This window comes from Telmatherina bonti (genome assembly GCF_933228915.1).
Source record: "Telmatherina bonti genome assembly, chromosome: 22".
Taxonomy (NCBI): Eukaryota; Metazoa; Chordata; class Actinopteri; order Atheriniformes; family Telmatherinidae; genus Telmatherina; species Telmatherina bonti.
The window spans coordinates 24,545,231-24,572,353 of NC_136631.1; the positions used below are offsets into that span (position 1 = coordinate 24,545,231).

General features: G+C 37.6%; 1 protein-coding gene across 4 annotated transcripts; it reads left to right on the plus strand.

Moving 5' to 3' along the window:
* Nucleotides 1-3: 3 nt before the first annotated feature.
* Nucleotides 4-25,279, plus strand: dtnbb (dystrobrevin, beta b; the record flags this gene model as incomplete). 4 transcript variants are annotated; one of them, XM_079261957.1, is made up of 16 exons in its annotated part: nucleotides 4-70; nucleotides 297-377; nucleotides 513-726; nucleotides 2,801-2,886; nucleotides 3,153-3,307; nucleotides 3,420-3,525; nucleotides 5,219-5,385; nucleotides 8,275-8,399; nucleotides 15,224-15,298; nucleotides 20,111-20,201; nucleotides 20,568-20,656; nucleotides 20,990-21,103; nucleotides 22,564-22,696; nucleotides 23,035-23,055; nucleotides 24,777-24,936; nucleotides 25,185-25,279. In XM_079261957.1, the coding sequence occupies 16 exons, from the start codon at nucleotides 4-6 to the stop codon at nucleotides 25,277-25,279; spliced, it is 1,779 nt and encodes a 592-aa protein (XP_079118083.1). The 4 variants fall into 4 exon arrangements, with proteins under 4 accessions (XP_079118083.1, XP_079118085.1, XP_079118084.1 ...); XM_079261959.1 differs by having other exon boundaries at nucleotides 22,600-22,696; XM_079261958.1 differs by lacking the exon at nucleotides 23,035-23,055.
* Between the last annotated feature and the right edge of the window lie 1,844 nt (nucleotides 25,280-27,123).

Sequence of the window (27,123 nt, forward strand, 5' to 3'; positions counted from 1 at the left end):
AGAATGATTGAGGAAGGCAGCAAACGAGGCAAGGCCATGGTGGAGAAGAGACAGCTCTTCATGGAGATGAGTAAGTGCAGTCAGTTCTGTTTTTCCTGTTCATATTCACTTTGTGTGATTCTTTGATGGATGTGTGGTCGCACAGGAGATATGTGGACGCTTCCACGTATAATTCTTCCCACACAGGGACAGTAATACTATTTAAATGTACCTTCAGTGATCCTGGTTATGTCTGGAGAGGTTGTTGAAGATTTTTCAGTTAACAATAATTTGCCTTTTTTCCTTATTTTTTTCAGGAGCTCAAAATTTTGATGTTATCAGACTGTCAACGTACAGGACTGCCTGCAAACTGCGGTTTGTGCAAAAGAGATGCAACCGTAAGAGCATGCAGATCCTCAAAAGATTTCCTCTGTTCAGCTGTTCTGATGTCGTGCCGCCAACAGAATTTTCACATATCTTGTCTGTGAACATGAATCCAGACCAAACTGATTACAAACTGTTTGTGTTCGCAGTTCATCTGGTAGATGTCTGGAACATGATCGAAGCCTTTCGTGACAACGGGCTCAACACATTGGATCACAATGCTGAGATCAATGTGTCACGGCTGGAGACTATTCTGTCTTCCATCTACTACCAGCTCAACAAGCGCCTGCCCACTACCCACCAGATCAATGTGGAACAGTCCATTGGGCTGCTGCTCAACTTCATGGTGGCCACCTATGACAGGTATGAGGCATGTGGTCAGCACAGAAGAGTGGGGACAAAAGAATAAATATATCTTATGGAGAATATAAAAGTTCCAGTATAATAAAAAATAGAAAAATACATAAAAAGCTACAAACGAGCTTGCTGTTAAAGTTTCCATAGTTGTTCCATGGCTTAATCTAAGCTGAGCATACAGGCCTAACTTCAGCCTGAGGATGGCATGTTACATTTATTTGAATGTGGATGCCCAATCTGAGTTTACTGTCAGTGTAATTTGTGATATGCAAACAGATGACAGCACAAGAACTGGAACGTATTGTATTATAGAAAAGGACACGTGTGAAGATGACGAATGAATACATTTCTTGCAGTCTGAACCCATCAGGTGTTAGTGTTTCAGGTGATCTTGTGTGTCCATCCATCCATCCATCCATTGGGTGAGAGCCGCTGTATACCCTGGATGGGTCATTAGTTCATCACAGGGTCGACACAAAGCAAAACATGATTGCTCACACTCGCACCAGCTCCTAAAGAGAATTTATGGTGACACTAACATGCAGGTCTTTGGACTGTGGGAGGACAACAAACAGCAATTTCTTCATATTCATATGCAGGCAATTTATTAGACTGAATTTCAGGTCGTTTTCAGGCATTTCAAAGATTATCAGAGTTCAGTTTGTTGCATTTTTTCAGAATATTGGTGATGGCCTGGGTGGTCTTGGTTGGAGGTAGCCCTTTGTGTAGAGGCTCCCTGAGAATACCGTTTCCTTATCTGGTGCACATCTGGTGCAAATGCACCTGGCCATTCATTCATCTTCTTTTAACTGTTACAGGGCAAATAGGGCATGGGTGAGGGTGGTTGTGGGTGGGTGAAAGGGGATGTGTATGTGTGTTAGTGTTTTATCTATTTTGATGTAAATTGTTTTATAATGTAAAGCACTTTGTATTGTTTTTAAGCACGAAAAGTGCTATACAAATAAAGTTTGATTTGATTTGATTTGATTTATTAGCCAAAACAAGACAAAATGCCACAATGAAATCTAACTAAAATATTGGAATCGTCCTTATAAAGTGATTAATAGGAAATTCCAGTTTTGTGCAGAAAATTCTTCAGGAAGGTTTTAGGGTATTATGAACTGAAGAGACGCAGTGTTCGAATCATGTTTTTAGACCATAGCAACCCCTCTTAGATGACTGGGAACACAATTGTGACGACAGTTCAAGAATTTATACCAAAATCAACTCTAAGAAATATTTGTCATGTTTATCATTTCAGCATTTAATTGTTAAAATAAAAAAGATGAAGCTTTATGTAAGTTTTGCAGTTAGCTGAAAGGAAAAAAAGACAAAGTATCTTGGTTTAGGACAAACAAAAAGGGTCCCTATCAGCGGAAGTAACCACGATAATGTTTTAATATATATCCCTCCTCCTAAAGTCTGCTCCATGCTCAAGAGCTGAGAGGTTTATTATTGACAATAAAGCTCTCTCTCATCGTTGTACCCCGTGTGCTCAAACTGATTGGCTGCTTGCCCTGTCCATTCATGTTCCCATTCATTTGCCTTACTTTATCTGAGTCCATTCTGGTCCTGCTCCGTTATTATTCACGCTGCCATATCTCTGGGAAACTTCAAGTTAATGACTGACTGCGATTACAGGAAGCGGTTTTGCTATCTGTCCCTTAGGTCCAAACTGAATTAGTCAGGAGCGCTTTAAAGCACTCTGCTACCTCTGCTCGGAAGCAAAAGTTAAATGAATTGAAAATGAGGCAGCTGGCCCCGTTTGGCAAGTTAAAAAGCTTTTAAAGAGAATCCCAGCCTAATTAAGCAGCCCAGTAATTATCTGTATCTGTGTTAATCTTTGATTTAAGGTTTAGTTGAGGATTTTTGATGCTTAATTCACTAATGGATGCCTCATTATGACTGCAATGAAATGTGCAGGGTATATATTCGCTCATAAGGAGTGACGAATGTGATGTTTAACATTTTATATTGTTTTTTCATTAGATTTTATTTATTTTTAATGGTTTATCCTGTAATATCATGATGTAAAAGTGAGGTTTTTCTTGTATTTTTATGCTGTCATTTTACTGTACAGTGAAAGTCATGGAAAGCTGACAGTTTTCTCCATGAAAGCTATGCTGGCAACAATGTGTGGAGGGAAAATTGTGGACAAATTGCGCTGTGAGTACACTTTTGGCAATTTCACATGCTAAATGTCAGATATAAATGTATGGGTTTACACTTTATCTCCTTGTTATCTGTGTAAAAATGTTGTAGACAGGCTTTGGCATCTCAAGCCTTCATGTAGTTGCTTCAATTGAACACACGGGGGCACTGTTATAACATACACCTTGTATTAACTCTTAGGGAAGTTGCTGTTTCTCTCTACATTTATGCAAAAAGTTTGTACTTTGCTAAGAATAATACTGATATTTGTTGTCTCTCAGATATTTTCTCACAGATCTCTGACTCAAGTGGAGTCATGGTGTTTGCTAAGTTTGATCAGTTCCTGCGAGAGGTGTTAAAACTCCCCACAGCCGTATTCGAGGGCCCCTCATTTGGCTACACGGAGCATTCGGTGCGGATGTGTTTCCCTCAGCAGGTAGGAGGAGCATAGTAAAGCATAAATTTTCATCTCTAATCTTGTATGTTATTTCACAAGCTTTAATGGTTTATACATCTTGGTAAATACACATATGTGTGTTTGTATCTAGAAGAAGATTATGCTGAACACATTTTTGGATGTGTTGATGGCAGATCCTCCTCCCCAATGTCTCGTGTGGCTTCCACTCATGCACCGACTTGCTAATGTCGAAAATGGTAAGTTGTTACCAGTTTAGGTGAAGTGTAAATGAGGGGATACTTCTGCAGCAGCTGGAGTTTTGAGGAGATCTGATGAAGCGGAGCTCATTGCAGAATTATCCTGAGACATTGACTCTAAAAATAGACACAGATTTTTTTTAAAAATAAAATTTTATTTATTAAGAACTTTGCATACAAAAAGTAGCACAATTTTTAAAACACTAACTTGATCAGTCTTGCGCTCTCTTAAATGCACTCATCCACATACAGAATGCATACGCCAACTCTACCACCACCAACCCAACCACAACAATCCACATCCTCCACTGTACACTAACAGGGAAATAAACAATTGGCTTGATGCTGCTTTCAGGAAACAGAGGCCACACACTGGAAATTGCCCAGATCAGGCTAGGCTGGGGTCCACACTATAACAATAGGGCTGCAGTGCAGGATCCCCACAACCACCCAGACAAGGGTGATCATGGTGGCAACAAAGGCAGACCAAGTAGGCGTAGCCCCTCGCGTGACGGATCCCCAGAAGGGAATCACTGGAGTTAAAAATTTTACACAATATAACCAATAAAAGCAAATAAATCCACCCATTCATTTTCTTAACTGCACAGTTTAATTCAGGGTTGTTGGAAGCTGGAGCGTATCCCAGCATATCATTGGGCGAGAGGCAGGGTACAACCTGGACAGGTTGACAGTCGCAAATAAATGCAACAAATATGAAATATAAATAAAACAGCTTATACAAATTTGTTTGGGTAAAATGATCCAATGAATACAGAAAGCTACATAATAATAAGTGGTTATTATGATAAATGGAAAAGTATATATTTAAAATATAGAGACAAATATGTATGGTGAAAATAAGCAAGATTAAAATAGAATAAAACAAAATCAAATAAAAGTTTAGCTATGATCTAAGCTAAAAAGGTAAGCCTTGAGCCTCTTTTTAAAAAAATAAACAGTTTAACGGTCTGTGCAGGCCGGAGCTTCTCCGACAGGCTGTTCGACCGTCGAGGAACGCAGTGGTGGAAAGAAGCCTGGTCAAAGGTTTTACTTTTGACTTTGGGAACAACTAAAAGACCAGTACCAGAGAACCTCAGGGTCAGCGAGAGTTCAAATTCTAAAAGCAGATTAAATAAATCAGGAAGTCCAAGTCTATAAAGGTATTTATTAACAACAACTAAAATAATGTTTACATTTTATGTTGTTCTCAGCTGAATAACATAAAGTACATGCTTCTATCTGTTTTATACTAGAATAGATGACTTTAGAAGAGATTTGATTTAAAAAAACCAAAAATATGTAACTAATGTTAGTAACTTAAAAAAGTACAACCAAAGGCGAATCACTGATTACCAAATCAAAATTGCTGTTAGTGTGTTTTTTTGCAGAATGCCCTCACCAGCCACTTTATCAGGTCAACCTTACTAGTACAAGGTTACTTTCAGAACTGCCTTACCTCTGGGCTTGTGGATTTTACATGATGTTGGAAACATTCTTCAGAAATTTTGCTCCTATTTACATTAAGCATCACACAGTTGCTGAAGATTAGATTAGATGCATAAATGTCAAAGGAGTTCCATCCAAAAAGTATATAGATTAAATGTGAGATCAGAAATATTTAGACAGTTTATAATAATAATCATCATCACCACAGCTGTGCTAGAGAATTTCTTTTGTGTGTTTCACCCGACAGTCTTCCATCCGGTAGAATGTTCTTATTGCCGGAGTGAGAGCATGATGGGTTTCCGGTATCGGTGCCAACAGTGCCATGGCTACCAGCTATGCCAGAGCTGCTTCTGGCGTGGCCATGCCAATGGTCCCCATAGCAACCAGCACCAGATGAAGGAGCACTCATCTTGGGTAAGAAAACAGTTTGCTAACTCTTTTTTCTTTTTTTTTCACATTATGTTTTTGTTTTACTCCCTACACAATTTACCAACCAATATCTCCCGATATAGCACCTGCCTGCAAACATCTGATGTTCTTTAAAAACAGTCTGAGAGGAATTTATGGGATTTTACTCATTTACGAAATAAAACTGCATTGATTGAATTTGCTGTTATGCCACACTCCCCAACGACAAAGCTCAATCATTAGGTTATAAATTGAAACAAGGGGCGTAATATGTGTGAAATGGTGAATCTATTTCCCATCCCACTTGGATTTTGCAATGTGAAGAATAACTGCAGAAAAATTTATGACATTTGTCACATTCTGCTGGGTTGCTGGATGCTTCTGTCCCAGACACTGTCCCACTTTTGTCATAAATTTGCATAATTTAGATGGCTATAAAACACTTCTGTGACATTTATTTTAACATGCCCTGGGTCTCAGTTTAAAAAAAAAAAAAGTCCTGTAATGTTTAGTTTTGGCAGCTTATTTCTCTTCACCTCCATTCTGTCCATTCTTACAACAGAAATAACTTTTTCCCCTCCTGTGCATTTTTGTGCTCTAATATTACAAATGTAAAACAAATGCTCTTTATAGGCATGAATTTTACATTATTCATACAGCACAATTTACAACATATAAAAAACAAGAACAAAATAACCAGAATAATTGTATTTACCTAAAGTACCACAAAGAAAAGCTATATTTATACATTGTTCCCAATTTACTGCTTGAAATGCAATGCTATTTAACCTATGCTAGATGTATACTATTATTTATAGTTCAACATACTTTAGACACAGAGTTTAAGTCGGAGCCTACAAATGTGATCGAAGCATAAGTGAGCATTCAGGCCTGATGTGTGTCAGAAACCAGTTTAGCGTATGAACGCTATTAAAAAGAAAATAAATAAAAATCTTGTTTTAATGAATTTGTAAGGAAACTCGTGAAAGATTAGAGATGATGTTCTTTTCTTTATTTATGCCACAAAGCATAACTTTCTGTTCATAAATTAAAACCATTTGTAACAAAAGAATCTTCAGCTATCGAACTCATTAAGTCCAATTTGAGTAAGCTTAGTTTTTGTTGTTTTTTAATTGTAATTAACAGCTCTGTTTTACATTCATCAGGGATGCCTTGAATAAATGCCTCGAATGTTAAAATGTGACAATTTTTGTTACACTAAAAGCTAGATCTTTGTTTCAAAAACTCACATTTATAATTGTAATTAGGTAAAATGGGCCAAATCAAAACAAAACTTGAAGTTTATAGATCTGTAATGTAATTATATTTATATTGATGAGGTAACTTCAGAAAGGATGGGTAATTTATTACAACCTAATGAAATCTTACGCAGTTATAACAGCAATAATAACCATAGTCACAAAAATGTTCACATAAACAGATTTGGTATCTGCAAATATCGGTATCGGCAGATATTCAAGTTACAGATGTCGGTATCGGATCGGAACTCTCATAAAGGGGATCAGTGCATCCTTAACATTCACAGTAATCCACAACAGATAACAATCGACACACCTACCAATTAAGATCATGAGCTAACATTACTGAACAGTTATTACAGGAGGATTATTATGCTTTATTGTAAACATCCTTGATCAAAACTAATGTGGATCAGACATTTCTTAAAATGCTAAGAGTTATGCTATGAGTTTTGCTTACATAAGTACACATGTAGCCATCACAAGGCCATTTTGATGCTTGACAATGAACATTGTGGCTGCTGCCATAACTGTTTTTAGATCTGACTGAGAACCATTGGACACCAAGCACTCCTAATAACATAGTGACTTGTCTACCATAATAGCCATTCTGCTGAGTCTGTCCTGATTCATTGTTTATTCAGCCCTGAATAGGACCATAAGTTACTAAATTAACATCAGGCCATGTTTACAAGCATGTTTGCTTTAAAACAGCAAATTAGGCCAAGTGCTCATGAGAAAAACATTTACTGGGGTCACAAATCAAGTGAGGGAAAGAACAAGCTTCTCAGCGGCCTCTATACAACCTGACTTCTTCTTACAAACTCCACAAGTCACCTCCTGCTGGCCAATAAAAATAGTGCTGATGTAAGACTCTTAAGTAATGGCTTCACTCCCCGAGGCGACCTCTATGTTTTATATACTGTCAACTATATTCAGTTACATCACAGATTTTAACCAGCAGAGGCTGAGATTACTCCCAGGACTTCATGTTACATAATGACATAATCAGACTTCATCTTTAAGCTTTAGTTTCAGCGAGAGATGTCTACTGGGAGAAAAGATATACTGTACATACATTTGGTGAAAAATAACGCCAGAACTTTTTTTCTTAACATCAACCAAACTCTACTTTTTGCTATTTATGTTTGTACTTAAATGATAAATTGCAGTCATTATCCTGCTACTCCTGGTTCCTGCCAATTTAACTTAGAGTAGTTACAGTCTATTAAACGCCACATTTAGTTTATGGTATGGCACCATATAAGCATTAAGTCCCTAAAATCAATTTAAACTAGTTAAAGAGAAATACACTTATCTCTAAACCCCATATCCAACCAGTGTTAGTAAAATATATTCCCATCTTTCCCATAGATCCAGTATTAAATGAATGTAGTATAGTTTGAAATCAGAATTGCAGTGTAAAAGTGTTTGTATAGAAGCAGAAAGAACGCTTACCAAGCATGCACAAACCACTCCTCACCCTCACATTTTGGCATAGTAAACATATTGTTGACCTAGTTATGGAAATGCTTTTTTAGGCATCATAAATTTCTTTCTATTACCCCCACACAATAACCGCAGTTGGTACCACAGACAAAGTGACGGACACTGTTTGCCTGCACCCCCTTCACAGAAGTCTCCGGCCAAAAAGCTGAGCCACGCAATCAGTAAATCTCTGGGCTGCGTCCCCATTGGAGAGCCGCCACATCCTGTGTTCCCCGAGCAGGCAGAGAGACCTCAGGAGCTCACCCACACTGTGTAAGTGATATTCCCAATGCATTAGTTACTCCTGTTTTACTGGTTTGTTGATTAACAGCACAGCAAGGCCCAATATCCCCCTGATCTATAGTCTGTCCCCGTCATGTAACTGCTTCCATCTTTCCATTTTGGCGTCACCACTTGACTGATAGTGTGCCATCTCAGTAAGATGTCCAGCTCCTGATTATTTGCAAATGTGGAATGTGATAAACTACACGGGCTCAGCGGCTGCGGCTGTTAACAGCTAAGTCATCCTCATCAGTCTGTTGGCAATGAAATGGGGACGATGCTATAAATCTCACATGTTAGGCTTTGAGGCTCCAGGAAGTCATTATAGGAAATGCATTATATTCTGCTGCTGTCTTAAACTTCGCACACTCATTTACATTTCAGCTGAAAAGTAGTACAATTCCCATAATCATTTCCATCACTCCATCCACACAGTCCCCACCACTAAGGTCACTTCATATTTTTCTCATCTTTGTTATGCTGCAACTCTGATCCTTTTATGGTTTCCACCAAGACTAAATCTAATAATCTCTCAGATTTAAAAAAAAAAAAAAAAAAAAAGTGATTCATGGTCTTGCTTGCTCTTGGCATTAATGGGATCACAGAAAATCTCTCAACTTTCTCATTTGAGCTTTCAACATTTTGCATTGTATATTTTTCAACAGAGTCCTGCTTCATATTCCAGTCACAACCATAAATCTAAGATGTCTGTGTACGCTTTTGCTGCTGGCAAGTGTCAGAGAGTAATTGATCGTGAGCTGCATTAGGTGCGAGAATGTAGCGCATTGAATGCCAAGAAAATAGACACAACGTTAATACATGATTTTCTGTTTTACTGTGTGATGGATGCTGTCAGCTTGGAATCACATCCAGGCTCTGCCCACTAGCTGGAGGATTTTCCTTGCATTGTGTCCAAATATATGCATTTAAAGATGAATTTGGCATTTGCATAAATTTACATTTCATCACATCGCAGAGAATAAACTGTCAACCCGCATGTTTTCTCTACTAACTTAGAAGGGAGGAGATTTGATTAGCCCGTGCAATGTAGGCTGTGTAGCATGAAATTGCTTCACACAAGTCGATTAATATTGATAAAAAATAAAATTTGTGGCTAAAACCATTGCAGATCATGTCTCTCTGGTGCCCATGACATTTCTTTATGTAATGATGTTGATTATTTTAGAAGATTGAAGCCCTTTGATCTGGCTCTGTCATGAAATTCATTAAGAACTGTTGTTTATTGAGGCTATATAATACAAAAGGCTTTTAAGTATTGTATGTAAGTACAGGTTAGAAGAACTTATAATTAAATTATTTATTATTGTGCTGCTTCAGATGTTAATATTATTTTAATTATGCAAATTAATTATTAAAGGGGAAAGAATAACATAAACAAAGCTTAAAAAGATCAAACCAGTAATGTGCAGTAAATAGAAAAATTAGCAGTCAAAGTGAACCAGTTAGGAGCTTTTTGATTAATGAAACCACCACAGAGATTTACATTCACCAGCAACTCTAATCAGCTGTTTGTGTTAACAGGCAAAGAAATAGCCATACATATAAAAGTTGCTGGCGAATGTGGACCTCTGGCGGCTTTTATTACTGATGGATGGATTACACTGACTGTTTTTGAAAAAAGTTCAATTATACAGATACATTTAAAACTAAGTCATTTTTAATATACCAAACTTCAATAGTAAACTTCAGCAGATTTTTGAGTCTAGCATATTTGCTTACGGAGGTGTGTCTTTCAGCTAGTTGGGCACGGGAAAAAAGAAAGTACATTTTTGAATGTCAGAAAATAATAAAAACCTAACTTTAGAATAATCTAAATACAACATTATAAGCTCAGAGCATTTTTCTAAAAAATTTATTTATTTAATAAGAGACATATTGCACATTAATGAACATAAGTAATCTAATAACTGAATCTGTGCAGAGCTTCTAATTTACTTTTAATTTACATCTGTTTTCACAGTAAATACACATCATGATTCAAAAGCATATTTACTCCCCACAGAACATGTAAAACCATCAGATGCTGAAACGAAGACATTTTATGATTTTAGGGTGATTTTAAATGAAATGATAGCAACACATTTTAAAGGTTTAAGCAGGGTGACATTTATCATTAGGTAGTATCCCCTGTTCTTTTGACAAAGATCTGCAAACATCTGGGAAAAGAGAAAGTGTTGTCCCATTCTGCTACGATGCAGGAAGCAGGATTCTAGCTGCTCAACAGTGCTGGGTCTTTGTTGCTGGATTTCATGATACTCCAAATTAGGGGTGGGGAATCGAATCGAAAAAATGGAAAATTGGGATTTTTTTTTTGCTTCACAATTTTAAAATAGATATTTAAATTTTTTTTTTCCCAAAACATAAATGATAGATTATAAACTTTCTTTGGTCATTTTTATTGTTTTCATTGATCTTTTTAACTTGTCTTCTAAGGCGTTATAGAAGCAGAATGATGGTCTGGCTACTGTGTTGTTTTTTTCCTAATGGAAAATAAGAAAAATTTTGTACATGTCGCAATTTAAATCAAATCGGTCCTAATAATTTCTCAGGTCTTTCTAGCTTTTAAAAGAATCAAATTACTTGGGAATTTTGCACTTTTTGTTTCTTAAGTGTAATGATAATTAATTGAAAATCTGTTTGAATTGAGAATTGATTCTGAATCGAATCATCAACCTAAAAATCGGAATCAAATAGAATCATGGGTTGTTGTGAGATTTACATCCCTACTCCATATGTTTCTATTTTTTGTTTTTTTTTTGGTGAAAGGTCTGGACGGCAAGCTGAGTTTTCCCTAAAAGAGCTGTTGATGAAGTGCACAATCATCCTCTCACAGATGGTATATCAAGGTTAATGATGTTGTATGTGTGGGTGTTTGCTGACTTTTAGGAAAATAGATGCAAGTGTTGACCCTTGTTATTTGATCTGTACCTTTCTGTTTCCATATGCAGGGAACAACTTAGCTGAAGCAATGAAAAAACATTTTTAGCTGCAGTGTTTCTATTTCTGTTTGTGACGATGAAACTCTCATCAACTTTGCCAAAAAAAGGCTTTAAATCTGGCAGCCTTTCAAAACGTATTTATGGTCTTGGTTTGGATTGCTTCGATATTTGTGTTCAGCTCTTCCACATGACAGGGAGGGATATTCTGGCAAATCAACTAACATATCATTTGGAAAACATACAAACAGGAAATACATTTTTTTAGTTGCTGAAACCCATAATATGTTTATGATGTTTATCTATAAAGTGCCTCTTTTTTTGTTAGTTTTACACTTCAAACATCAGCTAGCAAAAGGCTAACGTAGCCGAACTTTAAGATTTAGCCTATAGCACTTTGTCTCTTTGGTGTATGAACATTTATCAAGGACCTTTTTAAAGTTCTTCAGTATGTTTTCTCTGATTAAGTTTTTAGTTACAAATGAATATCTTTTTGTCTGTTTCTTCAAACAACACTGAACTTAGCTTTGAAAATTAAACAAATCAGGTTGAAATTCTGCCCTTTCAAAAGCCACGATTACAGGGAACTGGTGCTAATGAAATCTTTCCCATATCTAATGGCTAATTTAAAAAGAAGTTATGGTAAATGTGAGCATTATCTGAATATCATTCCCATTTCTGGCTCCAGAAATCTCTTTTCTCTCTGTCCATCCCTCAAATAATTAGTAAGAGGAAAACTGCCAAACCTCAGTTTTATTCTGCACTAGCTTCATTTTATCAATGACCCATAAGAGTGAGCGAAGTGTACTCCTGGAAACTCTAAAATCTCTCTGGCTACTTGCCATTCCTGATGAATGTCATCTGTGACGAGGTGTTGCTTCATATTGTAAATCAGCGTGATACCTGAGGTGTGTATGTGTGCATGCAAGCTGACGAAGCGTCTGTGAGTGAGTAATAGTGGCAGAATCAGGTTAGAATGTCAGGTTTGATCAGAAAGTCCAAATTGAACAGACACGAGTCCCCCAGTTGTCCAAACTCTCACATCAGCCCCACATAAAGTGCTTCTAGTCTCATGCAGTTTTGAAATATTTACCAGCATCTGAAAGCAAAGACTGATGGAGAGTTGAGCTTTGAATTTCTCTCTCCGCTCAAACTGTCAGCAAGATTCTTGGGGATTTGTGTTTTGGAAAGGAGTTATAGGTTTGGGATATCTCAGAAACTTTAAATCTGGGATATGGCGTCTTGCCTTCAGAGCTGGCTTTGCTCCTGCCAAAAGACAGATTGAAAATTGAAAATAGGCATCTCATCATACTGGGTATTAAAATGGAACACACACCCCAGTGATGTTTAATATTTAGTCACAAAGTTTTTACCGTCTAAATGATCCCCTGAACGTCTAATGAGATCTTAAAAAGCTGTTGTTTTCCTTTTTTTTAGTTTATCTCTGTCAATGACATGAAAAAAAAAGTCATGCACCCTTTTAAGAGCATGATCCTTTAGGGTTTATATGACTGAGGTACCGACAGCCTCACGGGGAAGTAATAGCGCTGTTGCCAGCAGGAGAGGATGCTTCATGTGTTGACATTATTTTTAGCCCGCTGAGGGAGACTGAAAGCAGCGGTGCGTCCTTCCTCCGTTGTCAGGAACAAGGGGAACGTGCATGAATGAGGTGCAACCAGACTTAATTTCCCCAGTAGCCCTGCCAACTGCCAACCAGGAGAAACGGGTGGTGCATTGTCATTCATGGCACACAGGTAACTTGGAGCTTAGCGCATTGCAGACTTTGATCCCTTAGTGCCTAAATGTTGACCTCTGAGACTCTGGATGAACGTTTGGACTGTGTGCCCTAAATCAGGATGTAAGTGCAGCAGACACTGATGTGAATAACTTAAGAGTTCTCTTCTTTTTTTCATCTAAAAATGTTTGAGAAAATACTCAAACTTCTACATAAAAGTAAGCTTTTTTGAAAAATTATAATATAATATAATATAATATAATATAATATAATATAATATAATATAGTAGAATAGAATAAAATAGAATAGAATAGAATAGAATAGAATAGAATAGAATAGAATAGAAGTACTTAATAATCCCAAATTGAGAAATGTAGTAATTGAACATTATTATATCACAAGTTTTTCTTTAGTATCCTCATAAAAAGCTGATAATTATTCATAGTAGGCTAGCTGTGATACACTTTGACTTATGTAACTTGCTGAAGCTAAGTGAAAGCATTGAGATATCTAAATGCAAATAAAGCATCACCAAAAGAGGTCAATTTATTGTGTTTTTGGATGAGAGATTTGTGTTTTTGTAAAGCTTGCAGTTAAAGTATTTTAAGACAATGCCATATCTCCAATTCCTTGTGTCTGCACCTAGAGAGGTGAAAAGACAGACTTGGAGCAGAGAGCCTCAGAGAGGAAAGGGAGCGTGTGTGAGACAGAAAGAAAATCTACGTCGTCATAGAGTCACATGACTGCTGAGTTTCCTTGGAGACAGCAGCAGTGTAGTACATTGAGATGCTCGCCTGCTCAGTTGAGGGCAGATTAGGCATCTGGCAGCAGCAGCAGTTGGATCTATTTTCCCAGTCAGGCAGGTGCTCGCTCTCGTTACAAAGGTAGGTGTCATAACTCTTGTCCTCTGTCTTGAGCCCACCTTTAGGGGGGCATTTTCGTAATCTGATGAGCTGTAAACATTTCTCACTTGCACCAGGATTTCAGTAAACGAGAAGGCAGCACGTGCAGGGCTGAGTTGGGACATTTGCTCTCCTGATTATATTGCATGAAATAAATATGAGAAATTTGAATGAAAATCTGGATTCATAAATTCTGAATCGGAGGGCTGTGCACAGTTTGTTTGTTTTTTTGTTTGTTTTGTAATTCTATTAGGCTAGTATTGAGGGAAATGGAAATATTTGAGCTAATAAATAATCACATCATATCTTAAGACATGCAAAACCCCTCAGGCATCTACATTAACACTGATTACATGCTTTTAAGTTTGGTTGGTAGCAGGGAAATGATCTGAAAGCAATATTTTGCTTTATGGTTAAATAACAATAATTTGCATGGTCTTGGCAGTATTTTCTACTAAGTGGATATAAATAGTTTGATTTGGCTCAATAATGCTGATTGGACATCAAAGCATGCTCGACAGTGCTCTGCCTTTCCCTGATAATGAGCGCGTTAAATAAATCAGTCAGAACAAAATTGAGGCTTATGACTACAGATGCTGCATATCAAGGAGACGCGACTACAGAGACATGGAAATCAAGTGCTATTGTGAGCGGCTGCTGTTTTCCAAGGTGGATGTGAAGCTTTGAGCACCTGAGAGGTGCTGGGTGATTTTTCGATCTGTTAATGAGACCCTGTGGTCCAGGGGTCCTGGCTCCAGTAAGGCTGCCGCCGATTTAGCCGCCAGATGGACCCCATTGCTTTGTTTACTTGCACAAATTACCTCCCACAATGTCGCCTCGCGTAGTTTTTCACAGACTTCCAGTTTAATTAGATTCCTTGTCTGCCGCTGTTGCTCTTGTTCATGTTAATTAGGTTTTAGCTAATTGCCTAAAAACATCTAAATAGCTTTTCCCAGAAAACTCAATTATTTTGCAGCAATTCCAGGTTAAGTGGAGGACATGCTGCCTGCCTTTTTTTTTTGTGCAGCACACTCCAGTTGTTTTTTAAAGATCCCCCTGCCTTCTCTCTTACCCTCTTTGGCACAGTTGGATTAAACTGAAGTCAGAATCGCTGATTCATGATTATTAATAAAATGCAAATGACTTTCCTCCACTCCCTGGTGTCAAACACCACAGGCCCCTGCAGTGTAGCATTAAAAACCTCTAATCTTGTCTTATAGTCAGCCGAAACCAGTGGCCAACAACATGAACGACACAATGCTCATGTCCTCTGGAGCACCTACTCCTACTAAAAGGTAAGCGAACCCCAGGCATGATATCTTTCTGAAGATGTGACATCTTTAATGACTTCGAAATGTAAATTTAAGTTGCACACACTGCAAAAAGGACTAACTTCTGTCTGTGGATTTAGTAGGAACGATACAAGAAATCATTATTTGTGTCTGAGCATCATGACCTTGTGAGAATATTTTTAGAGGAAAATTTGCTTTGATGTCATGAAAAATAAATGATCAATCCTACTTAAATGACTGGATTACAGCTGAACTGGAGCCTCGTCGTGTAAGCAGATATCATGTGAGCGCTGCTTAAAAGCAGCCTAATTGTCTTATTTCAGCCCTTCTCGTATAAAAGCCGTCTCTATTATTATTTACTTGCCATGCGCTGTGGTTATGAGTTCAATGATGGAGATCACTCTGAGGGAGATGTAATGTATCTGCACTCTCTGGTGCAGATCTGTGCTGGATGAATATTCCTTTTTTGTGTACATTATCTCTCTATGGCATCTTTCCGGAAATTTGTGCTTGCAAGATCACACCGCTGTGGGGTTCAGGAGTTCCCACAGCACATTAGTGAGGAAGACTGTCTGGAGCGCAGGAGTCAAGAAAACCAGAAAATCCACACAGACAAAGAGCTTGTCATTGAATTTAGCGAGAGCATGCAGGATGTCTGGAGATTTTCTCTTTCTTTTTGTTGTGTTTTTCTGGGCAGTCCTACACAGTTCTACAGGAAGGACTCTGGCAGCTGAAGGGCAATGTGCTCACTGAAGAGGGAAAAAATGTCAGACCATGATTAGCCAAACTTAAACTTAAGATGTGTATTTTAAATGATCAAAATGCCTCTATTGTGAAGACTTACTCTAACTGACCAAGTTTAAAGATGCATGACTATACATAGAAATTAGAAATTGAAAACAAAAATTATTTAAGCTTGGAAAAAAAAAAAAAAAACGTAACAATTAGTGCAAGCCAGGTTACATTTTGTGCAGCACACTCTGGTCTCCTTGGGCTGACAGTATCAGGATCAGAGCTGCTTTAAGAGAAAATGACAATGTTGGGGCACCCAAGGCAGTAAACCATGCCCTCCATGCAAACCTGTGGAGGTCAGCGGATGACATTGCATGTCGCATCATGTACACAAGGAAGGCGACTCTCCTGAGGTTTCTTTCACTCTGGCAGTAATGTGGAAGCCTGATAACCTTTGTCTTGACATTTTGCTGTGGGAGTCAGAGCTGCTTTGTGAAGATGGCGCTTGCAGAGGGTGCAGTTGTCTTTGAAGGGTCATAACAACAACAAAGCTATTGGTTTTAGGCAAGAAATTATGCGAGTGATGCGAGATATGTGAGTCCACAGCAGGATGTGTCTGTGTTGCTACTGGTACAGTAGATAAAGTGTTGACGGTGCCTTTTATTTTATTTATAAGTAATAACAGTTTAAAAAAATAATTACCTGGCTTATATTTTGTCACATGAAGGGTTCACGAGTCAAAAAAGCTTCTGCTGAATAATGCAAAGCTCCATTGTGGCTCTGCTTGTGTTCATCAGGAGCAGAAGGAGTCCTGCAACTGTAATTTCTTGATTTGCTTTTTCCACCTATGAGCAAACAGAACTTCATCACAAGCACACTCCAAACTTAAAACGCGCTCTGAGAAAATTTGTCCCTATTGTGCCTCTAGCGTCCATCAGAGTCAGCTCTCTGATACTGTCCGCTCTGCTGACATGGCATCTGCTCCCTCCCACATCTCAGCCTCTCACAGACAAATGCTCCCCACCGGCAAAGCCATTTTATTACCTGTTAGTCATGTGGAACCAGGACAGCAGAGGATAATATCTGAAAAATAAAAATGCTGTAGAGCTTAAGTGATTTAATTCACTATTCATGTACAACTGACCAAATGTGAGTCACTGGAAAAAAACTTGATTACCAAAGAAGTCTTGAAGACTCATTAACTACTAAAATATTATATTGAGAGGTATTAAAGCTGGGGAAGGTAATGTTGGGAAGCTAGCAAGATGTGAAAGTGGCTCCTCTATATATATATATATATATATATATATATACACATACATATATATATATATATACACATGCATATATATATATATACACACATACATATATATATATATATATATATATATATATATATATATATATATATATATATATATATATATATATATATATATATATATATATATATATATATATAATATATATATATATAATATATAATATATAAAATCCCTCCATTATGGGCGTCACCATAGGATCAACTGATTCAGATCAGCTGGCTTTTGACAGGTGAATGAGAAAAACAGCATTACGACAGTTGTTTAGCATAAAAAGTACATTGACATAAAATAGTTCCTATACTTGAGCATATTTAGCAAGTTTTATCAAAAAGACAATGGTATAATCTATTAATTTCTTATACTGGGCGCCTCTTCATATATGATCTCTTACATAAAGGACGTGGGTGTTTATTTTTATCTATTACTTAAAGTGTTGATCCTAATATTTACAAATCAAGAACCAAAATGTATTCATTCATTTTCTATACTTCTTAGTCCAATTAGGGTTGCAGGGAAGGTGGAGTCTGTCCCAGGTGATTCTCCGAAGGAGAATGCTGAGAGACCAGTTAACTTACCATATCTTTGGATGGGTGGTAGAAAGCCAGAGTACCCAGAGAGAACCCACACATACATGGGGAGAACATGCAAACTCTGCACAGAAAGGCCACCGTTCGAACCTCCCCTGAACTCAACCCAGCAACCTTCTTACTGTAAGGCTACTGTGCTAACCACTACACCACTGTGCAGCCACCCAAAATGAAGTATTTCAGTGCAGATATTAGTGTTAAGGACTAGTTGTTTCCTTGATCTCTTCAAATGTTCTATTTTTGTGTGTGCGTGTGTGTGTGTGTGTGTGTGTGTGTGTGTGTGTGTGTGTGTGTGTGTGTGTGTGTGTGTGTGTGCGCACACATGGATAAATGAACAATTATTCACAACCTTTCTTAAAAAAAAAAAATTATTATATAATAATTGTCAACATTGTTTCCTACTCAGTCAGATAGGGACATTAAAACAGACAGTGATAAATTTTCACTTTTGTTTTATTAAAATGTGCGAGTTACCTAGATACAAAGATCAGGCATATGCACAGTTATTTGTTTACTTTGGGTATGTCGTTATAGATATTTTTATTAAAATAGTTTATAATTTATTTTTTTTTAAATATAGCCAGGGTTTAATGTTTAACAGAGATTTAATGTCTGAAGTCAGAGGTTTTGGTTTACCTCTGCTTTGAATACGATAAAGGCTGAGTTTCAGCAAAGTCACTCAATGACAAAAACAAATCGCTCACAGCAGGGGTAAATAAACAAATCAGATGTATTATCAGAGGAAAGGTTATAGTCAGCACAGTATGATGGGTTTTAAGAGAGTGAAGATGGATGTGACAGAAAGCTCTGTTTGATGGCAAGGTGAAACTGCGAAAATATTCCAAAAATAGCTCACACTTGGGTCAATATAATTATTTTTCCACAGTGGAACAGCCATGCTGAGCTTTCATGCTAGTATTCATATCTGATTCTTCTGACAACAATTCTGTACACAATACACTGATCTTATCTGACACAACCCAGTTCAAAGAAGCCAAAACAATTATTTAACGCAACATTTGAGAAATGAGTGTTGTATAAATAGGAAGCCCTCCATGTTTAGTTGGATTCAATGTGAAAGCATCTGAGAAATTAGGTTTGAGAGAAGGGGGGAAAAAAGCTTCATATGTGGGACAAAAATAAGCATCTGGGAAAGATGCCAGTTCAGGAGAGCTTAAAGGCAGTTCATGCATCTTCGTCTAAAACCTGGCTTCTGCCGTAAGTTGATGTTAAGCAATTCCCCGAAGAACAGCAGGCGGAAAAAGATCCTTAACTTGTAGCCTGAGGATTCAACCAGAGCAGCTCTCTTATGTGTGTCTATGTACCTCTTAAATCCCCACATGAAACCAGGGTCTATGTCTGTGATTCAGCCAGACAAGACAATAAATTATTTAAAAAGTGCCCCATTTAACAACATGTTATATGTTGCTCTGTTAAAGCTGGTTGAGAAATTTCAGATTTTTTTGTAATCTTGACTCTATTTACACTGTCAACTACTCGTCAAAAGGTCAGTAAAGTCATGTACATGATTATTAAACAGAAACACACTTCAGGTAGCAGGTAGCAACATTAGCTGTAAGTATCTGCTGCAGGAGTTTCCAGTCTAACTGGCTTAAATGCAAGGTTAACCGCACCGTGGTTGTGGATGCAGCCAGTTTGAAACCAGACTGGGTGTAATGGTGCTAATCATTGTCCACTCTCCAGTCAGTTAGGAAGCTGGAAGCAGATTTTCAGCTCTCCTTCACTTCTCATTGCAGACAGCCTGCTGAGAAAGAGCAACATATGTTTTGTCATCTGGCCACACCATATGCCACGCCCATTATCATTTTCAGTCCCATCTTTTATTTGACATCTCAGTCGGTGTTGAATGGTAGGAATGAGCTTTTCTATATTCACAAATGCATTTGGTATCCTGCTTACCCACCTCAGTTGATTATGACAAGTCACCTCGGGCTCTTTAACAACACTGGAACCAATGCCAGCTCACATACTTTAAGGTTACTGCAGCTGTGTTATTTTCCCCTTTTTTCTTAGTACAAATGATTTTATATAATCACTTTGTTCTAATTCTTTTCTTACATGCAAGCTTTTGACATCAGAGCCAGTATTATGGTCTTATGTGTGTGTGTGTGTGTGTGATGCATCACTCTGCATTTGACCTTGGGCAGTGTCTTGGAGAGTCCCAGTCGGCTAGATGAAGAGCATCGCCTCATCGCCCGATACGCTGCCCGCCTGGCAGCCGAGGCGGGCAACTCCACAGTGAGTATCTCACACAAGGCCCCGTGGTGTGCTTCAGTCAAGCTGCATTTCTAGTTTAAAGCTTTGAAATTATTGCTCGTGTATTGTTGACTGCCTCTTTGTGGCTGGACAACTTTACAGAACTATGTTAGCAGAAAATGTTCACTCTGTAGAATAAACTATCAGGAGTTCAAGTTTGTTTGTATTCCTGCATTTATCTTGTTGTATAGAGCGATGAAGGACAGCCGTATGAAGCTACACTGGTTCTTTCTCAGTGCAGTAAAAAAAGGCTTCAGCGAAGCTTCGTTGCTGTTTGCTGTGGTCAGATGGTGGCGGTTTGTACTTTGTTTGTTGTCTCACCAGCTTTATCATAATTATCTTTTTCAGCAACAATGTCCTCCAACAGATCTGGGTTTCAACTTCGATGCTAATAAGCAACAAAGACAGCTAATCGCAGAGCTGGAAAACAAAAACAGGTACAGTTTGTCATTTAAATGTGCAAATATGTGACAAATCTATATGTTGTACTGATTGTTTGGCTTGCTGTTTGTTTGTTTGTTTGTTTGTTTGGTAGAAAATATGTCAGTCGAAATATTATACAATTTCTTATGTACTATTTTTGGTCGGTTTCCACATCAACTCCTTTTCTGAGATATTTCCAAAGAATTTATTTGTATATTTAAAGTGTGCTGATGATACATGTGCGCTTTTTAAAAAAAAAAAAAAAAAAAAGAAAATCTCAAACGTATTACTTTTTCTTTCATCAAGACATTTTTAAAGCCTGCTATTTGATTATCTGTTGAATTCAGGGAGATCCTGCAGGAGATCCAGAGACTGCGATTGGAGCACGAACAGGCCTCTCAGCCGACACCAGAAAAAGCCCAGCAGAACCCCACACTTCTGACTGAACTGCGTTTACTCAGGTAACAACCTGCTGCCACACATAAAAACAGCTCATACCATGTAAAGATAAGAAGGAAATTTATCATAAAAGACAAAAAGACTTAAGAACTGTTGTATTTATTTGTGCTGAACTCATTCCTTGAGCAGAAATAACTCAGGAGGCTGTTTTTAAATTAGCTGCACCAGCAGCGACAGCAGTGCATGCTTTTGTCATGCCGGCAGGGATCTGTCACCTTTGGGTTCAGTTCTTGGAAGAGACTCCCCCTGAAACGACACATCGTAGCTCTTGATACCCTGAAGGACTTTTTTGCTTGTGCAGTCTGTCCTGAGCTATAAATCAGATCAAGTTGAAGGTCAACAACTGAACAATTAAACATTTTTTCAGTGTTTTGTGGCGTAAAGGATCATCTGGTTACCGCTGCTAGTTACTGATAGTTCACTATAACTTAAATACATTAATTTAGTGTATTTTCTGAATCTTACTCCCCACGCTGTTTCTTCTCGGCGTGTAATTGCACAAATAGAAAACCAATGATAGCATGGATGAGTATAAAAACGATAACTGTCATGTCATGGGGGGGGGGGGGGGGGGGGGGGGGGGGGGGGGGTTTGTGTCAGTCTGTAATTCCATTTCATCCAGTTATGCACTGAGTTTGGACCTATTTTATTTGATGGGAGGATTGATGTTACAGTCTGCAGATTTCTGAAAGTCACTCCATGTATAAGCATTAGTCAGAACGGACGTTGCTTTAGCTCAACTTGGTCCTATGAAGTCTGCAATCCGGCAGGTTTTTTATGTAGCCTTGCTCCAATACAGCTGACTCAAATTAATGAGCCTTTGTGCAGAACCTGATAAGCTGTTAGATCCAATTAATTTGATTCAAGTGTGTTGAAGCAGAAATACATGGGAAATCTGCGGGATTGCGGACCTCATAACAGAGTTGAATACTCCTGCTTTAGCTTGTTAAAGGTCTTTGAATTTGCAGTTAAACACTGGGAACAGCAGAGGGTGGTAATAAGCCGGGCTCCACACACTAAATGTCAGCTAATAACACACACAGGCACAAAATGCATGTGGTGGAGGGAGTATTTTGCTCTAAGAGGAGTTTCTTGAACACTTTATTTTTCTGTACTTAATTTAAAGGTTATGTCCCATGAAGATTAATAATCATGCTCTTGCTCTTCCCGCTATGCAGGCGTAAAAGGCTTGTGCTTCTGTTTACTCTACATTCCTGCAGAATAGCATCTTTCTTTGTGAGATGTGTCATATCGTTAAATAACTAAGAACAAACAATTGTCAGCACTTCAGGTCAGTTTATAGTTATTTAGGTTTTAACGTTCAGTTCACCAGGAGCTATTTTTCTGACAAAAAGTATAAATTGAATAAGTTGAGACAAATTTTAAGAGGGAATTAAGTTTAGACACTTTAATCTGGATTTTGTAAAATTATTCTTTACAAATTAATATGAAATTTCAAAAGTGCACTTTATTCCTGTTTCCTCTCCTTTCTGCGCAGACACAGGAAAGATGAGCTGGAAAGGCGCATGTCAGCCTTGCAAGAGAGCAGAAGGGAGCTGATGGTGCAGCTAGAGGGACTCATGAGACTGCTGAAGGTAAAACTATGCTTGACGAAATTTTATCCCTAAATCTGTCTTAATATCCAAAGATCTTGCACACACATTAAATATCTTCATTCTGCTATTCTTCTTTGGCATTCTGCGGGCTTGTCAATGCTATTCCGGCTTTAATAACTGGATTTTTAAAGCTTGTCGGCCTATTCATTGGGATGACATGTGTATAATTCCCCAAAACGAGGACATGTTCTTGATCTTATGTTATGTAAATGTGCCATGTAGTGCATGCTTAAATCATTTTCATCTTCTTTCACTGCTTTAATACCGTTGCTCTCACTCTCCTTACTCTTTCCTTGCTTACGTGTGCTGGCTGATAGGATGAGGAGCAGAAGCAGGCTGTAAGTTGCCCCTAATTCAGTTTGAAAAGCTCAATACCAGGCTCTAGCCCCATCACTTAGTTTAATGCCTCTGTACTCCCACCCTTTAACACAGATGCAATTGAGAGAGGTCTTTTTAATCCATTTCAAGATGATGGTTAGGAAAGATAATAGGATTTAATATAACATGGTTTTGCTGATCAAGTCGTCATATTCGGCACATTTCACCACTTCCTGCTCACCTCCATGTGAGAGTTATGGAGACATCATCCTTAAAGCTGGTTTTCTAACTAAGCTGGAAAAACTGGGTAGTTTTTTGTTTTTTTTGTCAGTCCAAATGTCAAGGGCCTGTTTCTTTCATCGACACTAACAACCTCTCCTCTAATGTGGCTGCAGTCTGGCTGGCCATCTGCTGCCTGGCTCAGAGCCATCGACCTGGGTCTGCACTAGTCCCTAAGACACACAGTGATCCTCTCTCTGTGATATATACGACTCCAGACTCTGCACAAGACCCAACTGCACACCCACGCATTGTTCACATTCACCTCTCCATGCAGTTAATAGTGTGTATTACAAAGACAGGCAGACGGTGTAGGATTACCAGAAGTTTTTTTTTCCTTTAAACCATTGTTTTTATTTGTTCTCCCAAGAAGGATTAAGGTATTTTTGTCACATCTGTTTCTGTGTTGGTTTTAATAAATGTCACCTTTAAAAGATAAAATAAAAAAGGCCCCAGTTGTGTTTAAAGCTGCCGTCTGAGCTTTGGTGATGAAGAGTTTAATGACATTGAAGATTTTTCCCAAACTAACGGAGGCCTTTTTCTAAAGTTTGAAATTGGACGTCTGCAGACAGCACCTGTTGAAAACAATTTTTGCAAAATCATTAATATGATATTGTGGAATAACATAAGATTAAAGAAGATATTTTAGGAAATGTGTTTTCATGTCAAGAGTTGCAAAGTGACCAGATTGACACCAATGATACTTTTATGCCTTTATGTTATTGTAAATATGAACCTACAGCTTCATATTCTTGACATTTGATGCCAAAAAACTTAACCAAAAAGTGACAGAAGCAACAAAGGTATCAGAAAGTGGTTTTTATTCATTTTTAAACTCAAGTTACAATAGCTATAACTTGTAGTAAAATTTATTATATTTAGTCCCATCTTCTGTGAAGCACTGTGATTCCAAGTGCAATTCAGCTTCTGTGAGGGCAATATTAATATTGCATAATATACAAAATACTGCCACCCAGATGAGTGTTTGTCAGGAAAAGCTCTTGCTTATTTCAGCAAGATAATATCCCTAAAAAGACTCAAGGAATAACCTGACCTGTCGGCAGTACAGATCTGCCACCATCTGGGAAGATATAGTCATTATGAAATGAAAAGAGGGAGGCCTTAAACAGTTGTTTAGCTGAAGATCTTTATAAATGTTTTGGAAAACAGGAAGGGGAAAAACATATTTAGCCAGCATATTCCTACCACAACTTTATTTTAAGATATTGTTGTTGGTCTTAAAGTACAAATTGAGCACATATATAGTATCTAAAAATGATTTGATGAGAAGTTCATCATCAACTTTCCATTAAAAACAGGTAAGGTTTTAATAAACTGCAAATAATTCAGTTCCCACAGATATGGAAATGTCTGTGTAATATTATAACTTCTAGAAAAACAGTTTATGGAACAAGATAAATGGTTTTATTTTATCTTTCATGAATGAATTTACTCATTGCAGTCCCAGTCTGGAGGCTCCCCGCATTCTTCTCCCAGTCACGGTGCAGGCTGCTCCATGCCTATGCCCATACGCTCCACCTCGGCTGGGTCAACCCCAACCCACACACCTCAGGACTGCCTGGCAGGAGTGGGAGGGGATGTTCTGGAGGCCTTCTCTCAGGGTGAGTTTGACCCAACAACTGCAACAAAGAGCATTCTTCAAAAAATAAAACCATACCCAATGTTTTCATGTTTTCTTGCCCTAAAAATTGGTTGATCATGTTTGAAGTTTAAAATTCCTGAAGTCTAAGAAAGTTTACATGCCTGTTGAAATTATATTATACAAATTATACCAAATGATGCATTCCTGCAAATGTAGCACTGCACTTGAACTGCATTTGGTAAAAACTTATAAAATCTGTTCCTCCAGGTGTACCTAGAAATCTTCGGAATGACCTTTTAGTTGCTGCTGACTCAATCACGAACACCATGTCGTCGCTGGTGAAAGAGCTCCACTCAGGTTAGTCAACAGCCCTCTGTCATTTCTGTCTCCTCTTACATGCCTGAGTTATTCAATGGTAATTCCAGTCATTGCCTCTGAAATCTGGTTTGGCGTTTTGTTTTTAAAGTTGACGATGGAGGAGAGGAAGACGAGACCACCATGAGAAACGGTGGCGACAGAGGTGGGTTCAGGTACTTGTTCACATCAGTTTCCTTTTTGAAGTTTTTAAAGCTAGTCATCCTATAAGTATGTACAATGTACACTGTTCCAAATTATTCTATATATATTGTTTTGTTGATGTCTCCTCACTAAACAGTGCAAAAGTCTGTAAATACAATTTTATTAATAATGAAACTTATATTAGGTTTTAGAATAACTGATTTAAATAAACAAAACTACCAATGAAGAAAACATTAATTTTGTCAATAATCTGTGGTACATATTTGTTTTGCAAAGCAGTTTTAAAACATTAAATAATTTGTGAAGAAATAAACATATAAACCTGTAATGTTTTCTAATTTTGCAGGAGATAATATTACAGTAATTTTTAAAAGACAATAAAAAAAAGATCATTTTTACAGATTCAGTTCCATGTTAACACAAGACCTGTTCTTTGATATGATTTCAACAACTTTGTCGTCCTTTGAACCAGAAAGTCCATAAAAAGTTTCTGCCTGGATCTCATCTCAAGTATACTGCACCCCACATAGATTTTCCTTTTTATTGACGAAAGTTCTCACTAGAGCCGAAATAAGGGGATAAATGTGGCCACACCATGAGTTTTTCTCCCCACATGCAACTGTATTTATTTATTTATTTATTTGCAGCATGGAATGGTTCATTTTCTTGCATGAAAATCCTTTTGTCGCCAATGGCAGTGTTCTTCCTCATATACAATGGCAGGAAATGGTTAGTTTAAGACTATACATATTGTGCAAAAGGTCATTTTGACACTCTCAGGCACCCATAAAGGCACCTAACACTCAATTGAATTTCTAAGAACACCCCTCTTCCTTCGATGCATTTGCCTGATCAAAACTTTCCTTGATATGTTTTTATCTGAAAGAACCCATTTACTCTCTGAATCATATATAAACTTCAAACAGTTTGATGATTTTGCTTAAGTTTTTTTTTTTGTTGTTGTTGTTTTTAGGGTGAAATGTCCAATAATTTCATTCCATTGCAATGCAGAAATTATTTGCAGAAATCCCCCCCCCCACTTTGTATGGAAACTGGTGTGGCTTAATGTTTACCTTTAATTCAGCTCATTATTATTATCCAACCTATCTGTAATTATCTATTTAATTAATTATGATCTAAACCAACAGGAGAAACACAAGGAAAATCTTCCTTCACAAAAAACTAAAACTCAAATGTTTGATTGACAAAAAAAATCTATATGCAGAATAATTTGTAGTGTTTGTCACACAAAACACAAATATTTATATTTATTTATATCGATAGACAAAACATAAACATGCAAATTTGTTTCTTTTTTTCAGCTGAAGCAGATTGAAGAACACAAAGTAGGAATTATGATTAATAAATATTATATTCTACATATTGTTAGCCTCAATAGCATAGCTGCCTAAGTCACATTTAGACTAAATTGTGATATCTGTCTGACTAAACTCTCCTAATATTGCTGATTGACTGTGGATCATTGCCTCATAAACCTGATAAGGCATGACTTACACAACTATGCCATGAGGCTAATGATAAATAACACATCAAAAAAGACCAGAACAGGAGTGCTTGCAGTTATTACAGCACTACAGATAGTTTACTCATTTTTCTTTTAAAAACATATTTTTTCTTGTAATCTGGTTTACCGAAGATAACCGGGTAATAAATTAAAGTTCATTGA